At 39.8% G+C, this 19,207-nt stretch overlaps 1 protein-coding gene across 1 annotated transcript in view; it reads right to left on the reverse strand.

Annotated features, from left to right (window-relative positions):
* GDPD1 (glycerophosphodiester phosphodiesterase domain containing 1) overlaps positions 1-9,963 on the reverse strand; it is a 48,129-nt gene extending 38,166 nt beyond the window's left edge. The window contains exon 1 of the mRNA XM_035026723.1: positions 9,486-9,963. Within this exon, the coding sequence (XP_034882614.1) occupies positions 9,486-9,885 (400 nt within the window). The 5' untranslated portion in view covers positions 9,886-9,963. The remainder of the gene's footprint in view (positions 1-9,485) is intronic.
* Positions 9,964-19,207: the final 9,244 nt, after the last annotated feature.

The raw sequence follows: 19,207 nt of genomic DNA on the forward strand, positions 1-19,207 counted from the left end.
CCATCTCCTCTACATCCCCATACTCTCTTATGCATCTCTCTAATAAGAATTTATCATATCATAAATTATTAAACTGACTCCTTTTCCTATGAATTACTGAAAATAAGTGATTGTTTTAATCACTTTGGCTGAAGGCAATATAGTGTAAATAAAATCTTTAAAATATATATATAGTGTAGTAGTTGAAGGTGGAGTTAGGATCTTTGCTCTCAAATCTATTTGATATTTGCATGACCTTGGGAAAGTTACAAAACCTCTCTGGGGCCGAGCTTCCTTATCTGTAAGAAATGAGGGATGCCTGGCTATCTCAGTCAGTGGAGCATGAGACTCTTGATCTCAGGGTTGTGAGTTTGTGCCCCACATTGGGGTTAGAGATTACATTTAAAATTAAAATTAAAATTAGAATTAAAAAATTTTTTTTTATTAAGTAAAGTCTACCCCCAAAGTAGGGCTCAAATTCATGACCCTAAGATTAAGAGTCACATGCCCTACTGACTGAGTCAGCCAGGTGCTCCCCCCAAAAATAAAATCTTAAAAAAGAAAAAAAAAAGAATGAGGATAAAGATGGCACCTATCTCATAGGATTGGTGTAGTTAAATGAATTCACACGTCAGGTGCCCTATGTCATCAATTCAAAAAATTAGTTTTCCCCTTTTTAAAGTTAGGGTGCATTTTACAATGGATGGATGGTGTGTAATAGTTTGTTTAGCAAGATTTTCTCTCTCAGCAGCATATTAAATATGTGCATTTTAGGTGCGCCTCGGTGGCTTAGTCAGTGGTGTCTGACTCTTGCTTTTGGCCCAGGTCATGATCTCAGAAGCCCAAGATTGAGCCATGCGTTGGGCTCTGCACTGGGGTTGGGGTCTGCTTAAGATTCTCTCTCTCTCTCTCCCTCGGCCCCTCCCCCACCTCGAAAAGAAAAGGAAATGTGCATTTTATAACTAATGGCATTAGATTTAATGAAATAGTGACTATTCAGTAAAAGTAAAGGATTATTGCTATTATTATTACTATTGCCACTATTATAGTAACTGGTGCTTGGTGAATGTCCACTGACTGATGAATGAATAACATTGCAATGACAAAAAGGACACAGATAAAAAGTATCTCATCCTCTAATATTATGTATACTAGGTAAAATCAATTAACATAGCATGCTAGCCATAAGTTTTAAAATATTTTAAAACTAAAAGATTTCAGTATTACTAAATAATTAATGGGATGTACAGGAAAAACACTTATGAAATACTTTTCCAAATACTTAAGAAAAACAGCCAATTTCTTTTTAGCAAAAAGAAACACTTCAAGTTTATGGTACTGTTCAAGTATTAGCATTAAAATGTTTCACATACAATACCATCTGGACATATTTGTGAGAGTATTAAAATTTTCTTCTTTTATATTGTTAGATTTTACTTTTATGGCAACCTAATTAATAATCAATAGAAACACAAAGTATGAAGAAATGAATATATTAACTGAATGTTCTAGAGTCCCATAGTTTAGTAGAGAGAATGGAATACCCATGTGAAAAAAGCTACTTTGATTTTAGGTTTTACAGTTGATGCACAATAGAAAACATATGAAGTAAATCTAAGATTATAGCTTTTGTCAAATAAGTGCTCTTTAAAAAAAAAAAAGTAAGTGCTGTTTAGGTTAAATGACTTTTTCTGTTTATTTATTTACTTGACAGAGAGCAAGAGAGAGAGCACAAGCAGAGGGGGCAGCAGGCAGAGGGAGAAGCAGGCTCCCAGTGGAGCAGGGAGCCCAAATTGGGGCTCAGTCCCAGGACTTCGGGATCATGACCCAAGCCAAAGGCGACACTTAACCAACTAAGCCACCCAGGAGCCCGGTTAAATGACTTTTAAAAATCTAGTTGGTGTTGGGGCACCTTGGTGACTCAGTCAGTTAAGCCTCTGACTCTTAAATTTCGGCTCAGGTCGTGATCTCAGGGTGGTGAGATCGAGCCCCATGTCGGGCTCTGTACTAGCTTGGAGTCTGCTTAACACTCTAGAATATGACTAAAAAGGATAAAGAGTGCTACTATGTTATTCATTTAAACCTAACAGCTTAAGCATGAAAACACTGTTACTTAAGATCTTTGATTTTATAAAATTATGAAGTTAGTAGACAGTATTAAACAATGAAAAGACAATCAAGATATTAATAATTAATAGAAGCTACACATTGTACTTAGCACTTTATCTATCATTTCATTAAAACCCCCACAACCAGAAAGAAGTTGGGTACAGTCACATAGCCAATGAGGGGAAATACGATTCAAGCATAAGCTATATGATTTGAGATCCCATCTTTTTTACCACTATGTGGCAGCTTCTATGCTGCCATTCGTAGAATGCCTTTATTTCAGTTTTACAGATAAGTTATTCATATTGGCCCTTATTCCCATATTCTTCTTGTTTATAAAGCTTGAAGATAAATTCTACAATGTAGAATTTCTACAATGTAGAATTCTACACCCACAAATTACCTGTTAGATTCATATGGTGAAAGCCTGCAGAGTAACTAAGGGAACTAATTAAAAAGTATGCCATTCCTCTCCAAGGAATTATTTGGTGGTAGCTCGTCTCATGAAATTATTTGAATTCCTTTTCTTTCCAGTTATATCATTTATAGAAGCATGCTTGCCACTAATTTTCCTTCTCTTTCAATAATCAGTTTAAACAATGCCTGGCTTTGCAAATCACCATCCAACATATAAACAAATGTTTAATTTTTAATTAGTTATTAAATTATGAAATGGGAAAGAGAATGAGTGTCACAGATTTTACATGCTGTCCTAATGTTTATAATTCCTCTGCTTACATCATACTGCCTCCCTCTTCCAGTTCACACTTTTCACTTGAGAAAACCTTCTCTGAAAAGTCCCAATTTCTTTATTTATAGTTTCACTATGTACTTCCCAAGTTTTCATTCTGCATTAACTTTTTCTTTCTTATTTAGTGCTTCATAATTACTTTGTAACCAGTTAATCTTTCTCTTTCTTCTTTCTTTCCTTTTCTTCCTTCCTTCTTCTTCCTTTCTTTCTTTCTTTCTTTCTTTCTTTCTTTCTTTCTTTCTTTCTTTCTTTCTTTCTTTCTTTCTCTCTCTCTCTCTCTCTCTCTTTCTTTTTCTCCCTTCCTTCCTTTCAGAGAGAGAGCAGGGGGAGGGGCAGAGGGAGAGGGAGAGAGAATTTCAAGCAGACTCCACGCTGAGCATAGAGCCTGACAGGGGGCTCAGTCTCATGATCCTGAGATCACGACCTGAGCCAAAACCAAGAGTCAGACACCTAACCAACTCTGCCACCATGTGCCCCGTGATCAGTTAATTTTTTTTTTTAAGATTTTATTTATTTATTTGACAAAGAGAGAGAGTTAGTGAGAGCAGAACACAAGCGGGGGAGTGGGAGAGGGAGAAGCAGGCTTCCCACCAAGTAGGGAGCCCGATGCGGGGCTCAATCCCAGGACCCTGAGATCATGACCTGAGCCGAAGGCAGACGCTTAACGACTGAGCCACCCAGGCACCCCAGTTAATTTCTGATAGGACAGGAAAAGTAAAGGAAACATTCTCTTTTGTATCTTTAATTTATTTTTTTTAAGATTTTATTTATTTATTTAACTGACAGAGAAAGAGAGAGACAGCGTGAGGGGGAACACAAGTAGGGGGAATGGGAGAGGGAGAAGCAGGCTTCTGGCTGAGCAGGGAGCCTGATGCAGGGCTCGATCCCAGGACCCCAGGATCATGACCTGAGCCGAAGGCAGTCGCTTAACCAACTGAGCCACCCAGGCGCCCCTTTAATCAGATTTAGATGCTGTGAAGGAAAGAAATATCTGCTTGGTTTTCTTTTTGTCTCCCAAATGTTTTATATACCAATAAACATTGTAGAGTTGTTTTATAGATGTGCTCTAGCCACCACTATTATTAACATCTTTGTATACATGATAAATGTGTGATGTTTATAAAACCAATGACAAATATGACCATGTGCATCAGCCACATGCACACGAAGAAACCTTCAAAATTAAATATTTTCTAAGATTGGAAAAGACAGCTTAGTGCAAATAAAACATATCCTAATGTTTGAGATATGATCCTATCTCAACTCAAAATGAAATTTTTCAATAAATCAAGCAATAAAGTAAGTTCCTTCTTCATTTCTTTCCTCTTTTCCTTCCCTCCTTCCTTCCTCCCTCCCTCCCTCCCTCCCTCCCTTCCTTCCTTCCTTCCTTCCTTCCTTTCTGAGAGAGCACACAAGCAGGGAGGAGGGCAATGGGAGAGGGAGAGAGAATCTTAAGCAGGCTCCAAGCCCAGCACAGAGCCCAGGCTCAATCTCACGACCCTGAGATCATGACCTCATGATCTGAAATCAAGAGTTGGGACCTTAACCAACTGAGCCACCCAGGTGCCCTCTTCTTTATTTCTAAATTCATTTGTTCATTCAACATTTATAGTGTGCCTTGGAAATAGTATATATGACTTGCATAAGAGCATAAAGAGCTTGTAAGGAGTAGAGATGGTATATACCAAGAGCATTTCTCAATATGAGTTCCCTGGAACACTGCACACTTTATTTCTGTATCTCAAAAGGAAAAAATGGTGAAATCTGTATTCACAGGTATGAGAAAAAATGAAACACATCAATAGCACAGAAGGATGTTCAAACTGTATACTGATACCCAGGCAGCATTTACTAACTACCACATGTATACTCTCTTCAATGATAAGTGGTTTTTGTTATGTATCTGGTCATAATTTCAGTAATTTTTCTATAATGATATTTTTTATATTTAATTTTTCTAAATTTGTATACAATTTAAGACATATTATATCTTTTAACCATTGCTGAAATTAAGTACATTTTAGTTTGCTTTCTTAAGCAGGAAAGTACTATTAAATAAATGATAAATGACTTCATTGCTAATAAGGTATTGGTAGGAATGAGTGAACCAGTTGAGGAAATGAATAAGGAAAAAGTCCTTGTTGAAAGGGCACCTGGCTGCCTCAGTCAGAAGAGCATGTGACTCTTTTTTTTTTAAGTAAAGATTTTATTTATTTACTTGACAGAGCACAAGCGGGGGGGAGCGGCAGGCAGAAAGAGAGGGAGAAGCAGTCTCCCCATGCGGGACTCAATCCCAGGACCCCAGGATCATGACCTGAGCCAAAGGCACATGCTTAACCATCTGAGCCACGCCGAGCATGTGACTCTTGATTTCATGGTTGTGAGTTTGAGCCCCATGTTGGGTGTAGGGATTACTAAAAAAAAAAAAAGAAGAAGAAGAAGAAGAAGAAGAAGAAAGGAAGAAAAAGAAAGAAAGAAAGAAAGGCAAAGAAAAGAAAAAAGTCCTCATTGAAAAGTGAGAAGAGTTCCTTGAAAATAGGACTGAGGGAACAAGAGAAAGAATTGATACCCTGACATGGAACATGTTTCAGGATGCAACTGCAGAATGCCACTTCCATTGACACTTTTGAGACAAACTGATGCTTCAGTTTCTTCCTTGAACATCCAATTAAAGTTTAGGACCCAGAAGCAGCCAGTGTCCGACAGCAAACTTACCCTCAAACTTATTACTTTCCAAATCATTCTGTGGCAGGATACCCAGATTGTGACAATACTCTGTCTCAAGATCAAGGGTGAAAGATTAAGAGGGAAGGGGGGATTTCATGGGTTGGTGATTTTTTTTATTAGTTGGCCACTGAACCCTAATACATAGACTTTTTTTTTTTTTAAAGCCTGTTGCTTAATTCAATTGGCTCATGCAGATAGATTAAGGAGTATTAGAGTATGTTATTTCCATATTTCCCTGCAACTGTACCTCTAGCCAACTCAGTTGGCATCTGAAATAAATGTATATATACACTATGATTCCAGGAGACGCCTGGGTGGCTCAGTTAAGCATCTGCCTTTGGCTCAGGTCATGATCCCAGGGCCCTGTGATGGAGCCCCGCATCGGGCTCTCTGCTCACCAAGGCGCCTACTTCTGACTCTCCCCCCTGCTCATGCTCTCTCTGTCATAAATCGATAGATAGACAGACAGATAGATAGATAAAATCTTTATATATGCTATGATTCCAAATACCAGAATATAGATTTTTAAAGGATATACTTCAAAATGTTAACACATTATGTCTGGATAGTAAAGTCTTAGGAACTATTTTTTCTTTTTTCATTTCTATATTTTCCAAATTTCTACAATGAACATGAGTTACTTATGCAATTGAAAAGAATATTAATAAAATTCATGCTTTCATAGAGAAATTAAGAAAATGGCCTTTGAGAGTATTGCTTGCTCTCCATTTGATCCAAAGGATGTATCTTTGATCTTATTGGTGTTTCATCAATACATTGTAGTTATAAAAGGTGTTCTTTGGTCAAATAAACTTAGGAAACACATGGGAGGGATCTAGCACGCAGTAATTAGCAGACAATAATTTATTATTGTAATTATGTTAGGATCTGCACTAGAAGCTAGAGACAGAAGCATTAATAAAATCTGAAACCTCCCCTTAAGAAACTCAGTCTAGTAAGGGAGACAGATGTATTACATATCCTATTACAATATAATGTAATACAACGTATGCGCTAAAGAGGCAAGAACAAAATAAACCTCCAGCATTTAATTTTGAAACATTAAGTTCCTCTTTCAAGGACAATCAATCTTAGTAAAAGGCAATATGTTCATTCAAATTTTGAAAACATTAAGTATAGGGTGATCTTATTCCTTCTCAATTAATTCAAAGTTCTACTACAAAATCCATATGTAGATCCCTGTATCCATGCAGATATTTCTAAACAATTTTCAGTTTTCAAAGTGCATTTATATACCTTATCCTTCTAACAACCCAAAGAGAAGCAAACAGTCCCCATTTATAAATAAGGAAACTAGGTCTTCTCCTCAAGGCTAACTAGTGGTCCAGAATCTGACCCAGGTGATAATGCAGACATAATATAGTCATAGCAATGCTGGTGTATGTACTTTATAAGATATATTGATCAATGTTTCAGTCTTGGAATGGTCATACATCTGGTTTACATGAAATAATCAGGTATTTGAAGTTAGGGAAATAGAGAATTAGCCTAAATGTTGGTAATATGCACAGAGAGACTAGTGATTGCTGTTGGCAGTGTCCAAGACAAAAGTAAAAAATAGGGGCGCCTGAGTGGCTTAGTGGTTAAGCATCTGCCTTCGGCTCAGGTCGTGATCCCAGGGTCCTGGGATCGAGCCCCACATTGGGCTCCCTGCTCTGCAGGAAGCCTGCTTCTCCCTCTCCCACTCCCCCTGCTCGTGTTCCCTCTCTCACTGTCTCTCTGTCAAATAAATAAATAAAATCTTAAGAAAAATAAATAAAAAATAATCAAGGAGGTGACTTCTTCCTTGACTATTATTTTCCAGAAACTTAGTATCTTGAGTTACAAAGTATTTTTTAGTAAATATCTCCTCTGTCACTCTGGATTTAATTGTATTATTTGGTGCACATACTCAACAAAAGCATATTAAGCACTAACAACATAGGAACTTACTACAGTGCATTAGGACCATCATACAAGTAAATAGATTCAAGTCTGCAGATATTTAACAAGATTTTCATGACAGCTGCAGTTTGAATATACAAATACTGATCCCATATTTGCAAATAGCGAATGGAAATTTTTATATAAGGAGTGAAATTGAAACAACCGAAAATGACTTTATATCTAGGGGAAAATATTTTTAAAGTATTTCTGACAGTAAGTGAGAACTGGAGATCCAGCTTATCCTGGTTTTGATACCTGCTACATTGATTTAGCACACATTTTTTAACCTCTATGGAGTACTGGTTTTTTCACCTGTAGAGTGTCACAAAAATTCAAAAATTAACATGTATTTCTTCTAAAATAAAATTTAGATCACCCACAATGACAGTTTAGATAGCTTTTTAGAGGATCTAGTTTTGTTTTGTTTTGGGTTTTTAGTACGCACATTTTTCTTTTTTTAAAATCAGTAAACACAGGGTGCCTGGCTGGCTCAGTCAGAAGAGTGTGCAACTATTGATCTCAGGGTGGTGAGTTCGGGCCCCATGTTGGGTGCAGAGATTACTTAAATAAGTAAATAAACTTAACAAAAAACCCAACTGTATAATTAAACCAAATAAGCATTTACATGGCATTTTGCTGGTGACCCCTTAAACCTTTGATGCTTTGCATGAGTAAGGAGCCTAGCATCTATTTAAGTCACTCTTTAGAATTATGTTTAACATAAAATTGTACAGATTATACAGAAGAATACTAATGTATTTCTGTCATATTTAAAACTGTATCCCTGGCCAATTCTTGTTAGAAAGGGTGTTACGGTACTAAATCAAGTTTTAAACTGTAAACTACTAGAATTTACCATTTCAAGTATTAGTTTGTAAATTCAAGCAGTTTTAACCTAGTTTAACATTCATCTGTAAAGAACAGTTAAAATTGATTGACTTAATCCAATTTCACAGCATTTTATACATCATGCTTGAAATGAAATAAAGACTCATTATTCTGAGATAATGAAGAGGCAAAGATTTGGCCTGCTGTTTGGGAAATTACAGGGTGGACCACCTAGGCTCCTTTTAGTAAGATGCTTTTCCAAGAAACAACTTCTTTGTTTTCTTTAAACAATACAGTCCTGTCATAAACTACATCATCTTTTTGTCTTTAGGAAATCCAGGTGTCATTGCTGAGGTGCAAGGTGGGGCTGGAAAAAAAACAGGTGGAAGGTTTGCTGCCTTGGTAACCAGGACGCTCCAATTTCTGTCCCAGTCCACCCCAAGTCTAACTGTGACCTTGGGAAGTGTCCCCAGGTCAGTGACTAGGTTTCCCTCTCTTCTTAATTCTCAGTGCTCAGAGAGGGGGACAGGGGTGGGGTGGGGGGGAGGGTAGGAACCAGCCCCCAGGGACTGCAGACAACCAGGCTACAGCACGCTCCAGGTTCACGCAGTTCCTCAAACCTCGTCGCCCTGGATCTCCCTACAAGCTCAGCCACTGGCTCCGCTCAGAGCAGTCCGTTCCCGTTCCCCCGGGGGTACCCTGGCTCTGCTCCGCGCCCCCCCCCCCCCCCCCCCCTCCCGCCCCCCCGGGGGGGCCCTGGCCCCCCCCCCCCCCCCCCCCCCCCCCGCCTTGTGTCTCGCTGCGAGGAAGGGACCTTGCGATCATCCTTCCATTTGCCGAGAAACGCTCCATCTACCCTTAATTCTCACCCTAGTCCTTCCTCCTTCAGAGAACACCTGACACCGCTGCACTCGACAGATCCCCACCATGGCTCTGTCTCAAGACCCATTATCTTCCCTCAGGAGACGTCCCCTTCGCATCGCCTTCACCTCCAGGGAGCCCTCTTTCGCACACCCCATTCTTCCTCAAACTCTCACGCCATTTCCACCCGCCAGCCTTTTGCAGAGCTCTAAAGGACCCTCAGCTCTCGTGGGGGAAAAAGCCTCCCCCACCTCCGCCATCGGGATCTGGGGACCCCTCTCACCTCCGCGGTGGGAGATGTGTTTACTGAGGAATCGCTGCTTCTTTCTCGGGTGCAGCAAGGTCGGGTATTTGAGCAACAAGAACGAGGTCACCAAGTACCCTCCCAAGGTGGAGAGAAGGTAAAAAGCCGCGGTGGACGACATCTCAGCCACCGTATGGGAAGTCTCCCACCTCCGGGCCCTGTGAACTCCGCTGCTGCGGTCGCAACGGCTGCGGCGGCTGCGGCAGCTGCTCGAGGTCTGCTCGCCCCCAGCCGGTGCCAGCGGTGCAGCGCACTTGTCGGCGCCAGCCCTCCACGCAGGCGCAGCCAGATCCCACGCGTCTGAGCAACAAAGGGGCTGCGGTACGCAGGCGCGCTCTGGCTGCTGGGTAGGACCCTGCAGAGGTCCGGTAGTGAGCATTTGTCACCTAGCTTTGTGGTAGAACCCGCTGCGCTTCAGGAAAGCTCCACACTGAGGCGAGAGCTTGGAAACCTGCCAGTGCCTTCGCCATCACTCAGGCAGAAAAGGCTCTTCAAAGATAGCCTGAATTCAGGAAGACCTGACATAATTAGAAAATCCGCATCAAGAAAGGAGAGAGAGATTCCAGGGCACATCTTAGCTGGTGCTCTAGGAAGTGCAAAGAACTGTTAGCAATGGAGGAGTTAAAGCTTGCTAAAACAAATTATAAACCCATCCATTTGTCTAGCCAAGATACAATCTTCCCTATTGTTACACATAATCGTAAGAGGTACTAGTTAGTTCATCAGTCGAATATTTGAGGGGCAGACTCCTTTCTCATTTCACTGAGAAATGAGATCCCACGCCTGTACAGGAAAGGCAGGCAAGAAATATTTGTTGACTTGCAAGTCTACTTACAATAAGAAAACGTTGACAAGGTTATAGGTTATTACTTAAAAGTCTTAGATAGGAAACTCAATCCCAGAAGGCCCAACTAATTTTCCTTTCATCCATACTTCCAGGTTTACATAAGGAAAATGTGGGACAAAGGTGGGTGGCTACATGCAGGAGGAGGGCAGTGAAGGTCAAGTTGATCCCTGTCTTAAGGTCAATCATGGGTGGGGTCTTGCAGGTTCAGGGCAGGCCCTATTGCTTAAGTGGGTAGTTTCGTTCCCATCAGGTTATGCTTTGCCTGCCAGATCTTTTCCTGAGTTAAGAGATAAGCTGGAAAGAAGAACTTAATCAAGTAGAAAGTCTGAGGTCAAAATAGATAGTTGAAGTCCTCTTTCCAATGAAGATTCTAGAAAACGGTGGCCTACATTAAATTAAAAAAAAAAGTAGCTGAAAAGGGGGCTCCGGGGTAGCTCAGTGGGTTGAGCGTTGGACTGTTGGTTTCAGCTCAGGTTGTGATCTCAGGGTTGTGGGCTAGAGGCCCGAATTGGGTTAGGAGCTCAGCACAAGTTGGCTTGGGATTCTTCCCCCCTCCCTCTCTCCCCCACTCTGCTCCTTCCCCTGCTTGTGTGCTCTCTAAAATAAAAATGAATAAAAAAAATTTTTTTTAAAGTAGCTGAAAAAGACTTTTGCATCAGTTTACCACTACAGTAAGTCTATTTCTTGATCTAATATCAAAATATCCAGAGAAATGTTAAAGCCTTTATAGAAGAAAAAGAACTAAGTATAAAAATTCCCAAATATAACCACACTTTTTAAACGAAAACATTTTAAGGAAACTCATGAGTTGAAAAATATTGCCTTGTTAGGAATTAAGGAAAGTATCTGGTTAGGGCTGTCAAATTATATCCTATAGATCAGCTGATGGCATGGTTCTGCTTCCCTTTACCAAAATCTCACCTGATAGCAACTTTTATCTAAATTCAGTGACTACTATTTATGATGGGAATAAACACATGTATATGATAAATATTACCTGGAAAAAATCTATGTAACTAAGAATATTTAACCTTCAAATATAGAGGTAACTGTGGCTTAGAAGATAGAGCTCTGAACTTAGAACCCATAGATACAGCTATACGATTTACAAGCTGAGTGACTTTGAGCGTATTACTTATTTTAAGCCTCTGTTTCTACATCTGTAAAATAAGGATAATAGTATCTAACCTCACAGGGGCATTCTGAGGATCTAATGAAGTAAAATGAAAGCATTAAAAGTATCCTATATAAGTAAAGCATTGTCAGAAGTTAAAATATTTTTCTCTAAAATATCACCAACAAATTTGAGAAAAGTATACATAATTGTCAAAATAAGTAACCAAGCAGGTTATTGGAGGCCCAAGAAAATTAAAACTAATGCAAGAACAGGCAAGCAATGATAATATAATAACTTTTTTATTTTATTTTTTTTTAATTTTTTTTAAAGATTTTATTTATTTATTTGACAGAGAAAGACACAGCGAGAGAGGGAACACAAACGGGGAGTGGGAGAGGGAGAAGCAGACTCCCTGCCGAGCAGGGAGCCCGATGTGGGACTCGATCCAGGGACTCCAGGATCATGACCTGAGCCGAAGGCAGTCGCTTAACCAACTGAGCCACCCAGGCGCCCCAATTTTTTTTTTTTAATTACACCAATATGACCAGAGAAGTCGTCCAGGATGAAGGAGTCAAATTTTCAAGAGCCACCAAAGTTAATAAGGCATTATTTTTTTTTTAAAGATTTTATTTATTTATTTGAGAGAGAGAGAATGAGAGACAGAGAGCAGGAGAGGGAGGAGGGTCAGAGGGAGAAGCAGACTCCCCACTGAGCAGGGAGCCTGATGCGGGACTTGATCCCGGGACTCCAGGATCATGACCTGAGCCGAAGGCAGTCGCTTAACCAACTGAGCCACCCAGGCGCCCCAATAAGGCATTATTTAAACCAAGAATGGAATTTAGTACAGTCAATTATCATAGGGAGGAAAATGTTAAAAAAGAAAGTGTAACAGAAATCACTGGCCTGTTTACTTATTTATTTATTTTTAAGATATTATTTATTTATTTGACACAGAGAGAGACAGTGAGAGCAGGAACACAAGCACCGGGAGTGGGAGAGAGAGAAGCAGGCTTCCTGCCTGGGCAGGGAGCCCGATGTGGGGCTTGATCCCAGGACCCTGGGATCATGACCCGAGCTGAAGGCAGACGCCCAATGACTGAGCCACCCAGGCTTTTTTTTAAGATTTTATTTATTGGGCGCCTGGGTGGCTCAGTTGGTTGAGCGACTGCCTTCGGCTCAGGTCATGATCCTGGAGTCCCAGGATCGAGTCCCACATCGGGCTCCCTGCTCAGCGGGGAGTCTGCTTCTCCCCCTGACCTTCCCCACTCTCATGTTCTATCTCATTCTCTCTCTCAAATAAATAAATAAAATCTTTAAAAAAAAAAAAGATTTTATTTATTTAACATAGAGCAAGCACAAGAAGGGGGAGTGGCAGAGGGAGAAGCAGGCTCCCTGCTGAGCAGAGAGCCTGACCTGGGGCTCCATCCCAGGATCCTGGGATCATGACCTGAGCTGAAGACAGACGCTTAACTGACTGAGTCACCCAGGTGCCTGGCCTGTTTCCCTGTAAAGAAAAAACTGATGTCTGCAGAGGTTAAGTACTTTGCCCAAGATGCAGAGGTTAAGTACTTTGCCCAAGACTACATAGCTAGTAGCTGATGTTATAAAAAGGTCACCAATCTCAATTCAGTTCAAGGGGTTGGTTGGAGAAGATAGTATTGATCTTCTGAAAAATAAAAGGTTAATTAATGATTCCTTAGGTTGGGGCATCTGGGTGGCTCAGTCGGTTAAGTGTCTGCGATTGGCTCATGTCATGATCCCAGGGTCCTGGGATCGAGTCCCACATCAGGCTCCCTGCTCAGTGGGGAGCCTGCTTCTCCTTCTCCCTCTGCCCCTACCCCTGCTCCTGCTTTCTCTCTCAAATAAATAAATAAAATCTTTAAAAAACAAACAAAATTATTCCTGAGGTTGTCATTTAAATCCCATCTACAATTGCATTGCCCAAATCATCAGTGCTCTAGATAGCAGATGCAATTGCCTAGGAATATACATCACTGGGATCAGAGATATTTACCCAAGAGTTCTGAAGAAATTCATAAATTAAATTGAGGTATTTTTCAGAGTAAGAAAATTTGTGCTGATTGGATTGATGGACTGCCATCAGGATTCCTAACTATGACACTGGGAATCTGAAACTAGGCTAGAGCATGGTTCAACTTTCAGTAGGGCAATTTAGCAATATGTGTCAAAGTGCAAAATATATGGGCGCCTGGGTGGCTCAGTCGGTTAAGCGACTGCCTTCGGCTCAGGTCATGATCCTGAGTCCCGGGATCAAGTCCCACATCGGGCTCCCTGCTCAGCGGGGAGTCTGCTTCTCCCTCTGACCCTCCTCCCTCTCGTGCTCTCTGTTTCTCATTCTCTCTCTCGCAAATAAAAAAAAAAAAAAGTGCAAAATGTATATAGCTCTTGCCCCATAAATCCAAAATCTAACAGTTTATTCTGCAAAGAAAAGTTCACAAGTATTAATAAAAGACATATGCATGTGGGGCACCTGGGTGATGGGATCAAGCCCCATGTCAGGCTTTGTGCGCAGTGGAGAGTCTGCCAGTCCCTCTCCCTTGGCCCCTCCCCCCACTCATGCTCTTTCTCCCAAATAAATAAAATCTTTTAAAAAATCTAAAAAAAAAAAAAAAAAAGACATATGTATGCATCATCGTGTTCCATCATTGTTTGTAGGAGCCCTAAATTGGAAAGAACCCAAATATCAAATAATAAAAAACAGACTGTGTAAATCATATGGGAAAATGATACAGCCATTAATAAGACTTCAATTTATTGACAGGAAACATGTCTACCACATGTTGTCGAGTGAAAAAAAGTACATTACAAAACAACTGTATTCTTGTATTTTATGATTGCAATTATGTAAGATTGAATACATATCTTCATGTACATATATGCATAGAGATGCCTAGGAGGATATTCACTAAAATGTTGAAAGTGTTGGCAAAATACTGGCCAAGCAGTGGAATCTCAGGTAACTTACTCTTATCTTTAAAAAAAGTTTTTTTTCTTAAGGTTTATTTATATGAGAGTGCACGCGAATGAGGTGGAGGGAAGGGCAGAGGGAGAGGCAGAAAGTGAATCCCAAGCAGACTCCACACTGAGTGCAGAGCCCTACTTGGGGCTTGATCGCAGGACCCTGAAATCATGACCTAAGCTGAAACCAAGAGCCACTTGACAAACTGTACCACTCAGGTGCCTCCCCCCCAAATTCTTAATAACAGATATAGTGACTACATATTAGTTTTACAAAAACAACAAAGGTATGTTCAAAAACAAAAACGTTTTAAATGGGATTATAAGCTAGGTACTCTTTTTTTTTTCTTTTTTAAAGATTTTTATTTATTTATTTATTAGAGAGCACATGAGAGGGGGGAGGGTCAGAGGGAGAAGCAGGTTCCTTGCTGAGCAGGGAGCCTGACGTGGGACTCGATCCCGGGACTCCAGGATCATGACCTGAGCCAAAGGCAGTCGCTTAACCAACTGAGCCACCCAGGCGACCCTAAGCTAGGTACTCTTGCATTTATATTGAGAAAACAGCTAGTATAAAATCAAAGATAAAAATTACTGGAAATTCAAGTACATATAACTTAGTAGGAGAAAGGAAGTAATAATCAACTGTTGTAAGACAGTCCTCTAAGGGTGGAATAAAAGGGAACCATAGTATATAATTTACTCTTTAGAAGTTGGTTTTATATCTATTCATATAGAAAATTATTTTTAGGGGCACCTGGGTGGCTCAGTCAGTTAAGCATCACCTTTGGCTCAGGTCATGATCTCAGGGTCCTGGGATGGAGCCCAACATCGGGCTCCCTGCTCACTGGGGAGTCTGCTTCTCCCTCTCTCTCTGCCTCTCCCCCCTACTCATGCTCTCTCTCAAATAAATAAATAAATACTTGAAAAAAAGAAAGGAAGAAAGAAAAGAAAATGATTTTTAGGGGCACCTGGGTGGCTCAGTTAGTTGAGCTTCCAAGTCTTGGTTGTGGGATCAAGCTCTACATGGATCCCCAAAACGGGCTCCGCACTCAGTGGGGAATCTGCTTGAAGATTCTTTCCCTCTGCCCCTCCCACCACGTATGCACTCTCTCTCAAATAAATAAATAAATCTGAAAAAAAAAGAAAATGATTTTTTTTGCTATACTTATGGGCAGGATTATTTTTAGCACGGAAAGATTTGGGAAAAATAGTTATATTGTATTTATAATATGATAGGATCTGAGCTCAGTTACAAAGAATAATAACTATCCTTTCTATTTATAACAGTTTGTAAAGGACTTCAATTAACACAACTTTAAGAGTTTGAACCAAGGTTATCTTTTGAGGTAGGTAAGAGAGTTATTATCCTCATTTTACAAGACCAACAAACTAAAGCTTTAGATGGTATCCAGTGTTTGGAGATGCAGTAAACTACTTCCTTAAAACACCAACCCAGTGAGCTGCTGTGCCAATTTAGGCCAATAAACATAATTCAGAATACTGAAAATTAAACATAAACTAGTAGCTGGCCTTTGTTGACAATTGTGCAGCATTCCAAAAACTGAGTGCAGTTCTATTTGCCACATCTTAGGAAAGGCACAAAATTGTAGGAGACAGAAAGGAGTGAGAAATGGCCAAAGGATTTGAGAGGTGTCATATCTGAAGCATAAACAAACAAAAATTAGATCAGGGTTAAAAGACCACAGAAAGATACAAGAGGAAAGGTACAAATCAAGTCTACAAAACTGCTACACGTCATGGTGCTTACATAGGGTTTTGCATGTACTAGACACTCTTTACCTGATTATAAAAGGTAGGACTAGAACTAACCAAAATGTATTCACCATCTCCAAAACTTGGAATTATGGGATACCTTTAAAAAATGAATTCAAGATAAAATATCATTATCAAGAATTTATTTATATGCCCCTCTGTTAGGAGCTTTATATATACTCCTTTACTCCTCACAGACATCCTTTGTGATAAATAGTAATTATCATTACCATTTTATTATTTATTATTTAATCATTACAATTTTAGAGAAAATAATACTCAAGAATTGAGTAAATTGTTTAGGTTTCTTTTTCTTTTCTTTTTTTTTAGATTTATTTATTTATTTGAGAGAGAGGGGTGGGTGGGTGAGGGCAGTGGGAGAGAATCCTTAAGCAGACTCCCTGACGAGTGCAGAGCCCAACATGGGGCTCAATCCATCTGACCCAGGAGATCATGACCTGAACTGAAACCAAGAGTCAGTTGGTTGCTCACCTGACTGAGCCATCCAGGTACTCTTGTCCAGGTTTCTTAAGCAGTAGAATCTTTTTTTTTTTTTTTGGCTCCAATCTACTTTAGTACTACTTCATACAGGAGAAAATCTGGAATGAGAGATGGTTTAATATAAAGATTCAATACAGTTTAGAGAGAATCAAGATTCATAGTCTTAAAAGAAACTAAGATATTTTGGGGGTATCATGCCCAATTTTTCTTTTTTTTTTAAAGATTTTATTGATTTGTCAGAGAGAGAGAGAGCACACAAGCTGGGGGAGTGGCAGGCAGAGGGAGAAGCAGGCTTCCTGCTCGATCCCAGGACCCCAAGATCATGACCTGAGCTGAAGGCAGACACTTAACCGACTGAGCCACCTAGGCACCCAAAAACTCACCCATTCACAAGTCTTAAGACTGTAGTCAGATATTCAGTTGGAGGAAATGACATGCAGTTTTCAATCTTATTTTTAAGAAAGCAGGACACAGGAAGAGTACAGCTTTGAAATCAGAGTCCTTGATTTAAATTGACTTTGCTACTCCCTACTATGTGACCCTGGACAAATTATTTAACCACTTCAAACTTTAATTTCTTGATCTGTAAAATACATTTATCTTGCAACGTTTTGAGGATTAGAGGCAATGTATGCAAATGCTTAGTAAAGTACCTAACAAGTTGACATTCATTAAATAGCTATTATTATTCTGTGGCATTCAGTAAAGAGTTGCTATTATTATTTTTGTGAATCAGGCTTTCCTAGTCCCATTTTTCTAATTTTCTTTGCTTTACTGTTCCTTGGAAGTTTTTTGTTTGTTTTTCAACTAAAATACAGATTCCCTGTTTAAGTACTACAGGGAACCTAACTTTATTTTTTAAAGATTTTATTTATTTATTTGACAGAGTGAGAGAAAGCGAGAGCAGGAACACAAGTAGGGGGAGTGGGAGAGGAAGAAGCAGGCTTCCCACCGAGCAGGGAGCCCAATGCGGGACTCGATCCCAGGACCCTGGGATCACGACCCGAGCCGAAAGCAGATGCTTAATGACTGAGCCACCCAGGCACCCGGGGAACCTAACTTTAAACCAACATGTGAAGCCATTTTAAAAAATCAAAATAACATAATTTACATGAAGGAAAGATTTATCATATTAGTCCTTTAAATAATAAGCACTCCTTGAATAAGATATAATTTACTTCTTAAAATTCTATACAACTTTTCATAGACACAACGGACTAACCAATAGGCCAAAGGATATCCTGTGAAGTCCCTTCTGACCTAGTGATTCTTTAAAAAAAATCATTTTGATGCAAATTCCTTATCATATTCCAGGCCTCCTGAATTGGCACCTGCTCTTACGGGGCCCAGGTGTCTAGATTTTTAAAAAGTTTCCTGGGGGGTTCTTATCTATTTAATATAAATGAACTTGACAGTTCTTCAGGGGAAATAAGCAGTAGTACATTAAAAAGTTACACTGATTGTAAAAATGCATCCCGATTCAGAAATATTAAAATATTGGTAAAATGTGCATCTTAAAAAATCATTTTGATTCATCTGCTTATATCTCAATAAAAAAAGAAACATCTGCTAAGCAAAGGACAATTCAAATGCTGCTACAGAAGAAATATAATTTTTTTTTAAGATTTTATTTATTTATTTGACAGAGAGACACAGCGAGAGAGGGAACACAAGCAAGGGGAGAGGGAGAAGCAGGCTCCCTGCTGAGCAGGGAGCCCGATGTGGGGCTCGATCCCAGGACCCCCGGGATCATGACCTGAGCCGAAGGCAGACACTTAACGACTGAGGCACCCAGGCACCCCGAAATATAATTTCTTTAATAAAATCATCACTTTGGAAATTTGCTGAATAAGGTTTATATCACTAATGTGAAAGGCAGTAAGCAATACAAATTGTATAGTCCACATTTCTCTAATGCAACATTCTCTAAACCAATTTATGGATAAAAACATGAAGAAGTTCTGCAATTGTCTTTTAAGCAGGCTGTAAATACAAATAGCATAAAAATTTTGTATTTAAAAACTACAGAAATTCAAATTAGGGTGTCTTCTGTAATCAAAAATAATTAAGGAGGGGCGCCTGGGTGGCTCAGTTGTTGGGCGTCTGCCTTCAGCTCAGGTCATGATCCCAGGGTCCTGGGATGGAGCCCCGCATCGGTCTCCCTGCTCTGCGGGAAGCCTGCCTCTCCTTCTCCCGGTCCCCCTGCTTGTGTTCCCTCTCTCGCTATGTCTCTCTCTGTCAAATAAATAAATAAAATCTTAAAAAAAAAATAATTAAGGAAAATCACTCACTAATTTAAGCAGGAATGTAAAATTTTTTCACGTAATGACATCAAAAAAGAAACAAAAAAAAAGACAAGTTTGCTCTTTTGATACCTTATTTGTTCTTACAAACTATTTTGTTACAGTTCCTTTAACCTACAAGTTTACACACCCTGTTATTCAAGGCTATTAAAAAAACAAAACAAGGGTGCCTGGGTGGCTC

The sequence above is a fragment of the Mirounga leonina genome, unplaced genomic scaffold, assembly GCF_011800145.1.
Source record: "Mirounga leonina isolate KUSES-001 unplaced genomic scaffold, KU_Mleo_1.0 Mir_200, whole genome shotgun sequence".
Classification (NCBI taxonomy): domain Eukaryota; kingdom Metazoa; phylum Chordata; class Mammalia; order Carnivora; family Phocidae; genus Mirounga; species Mirounga leonina.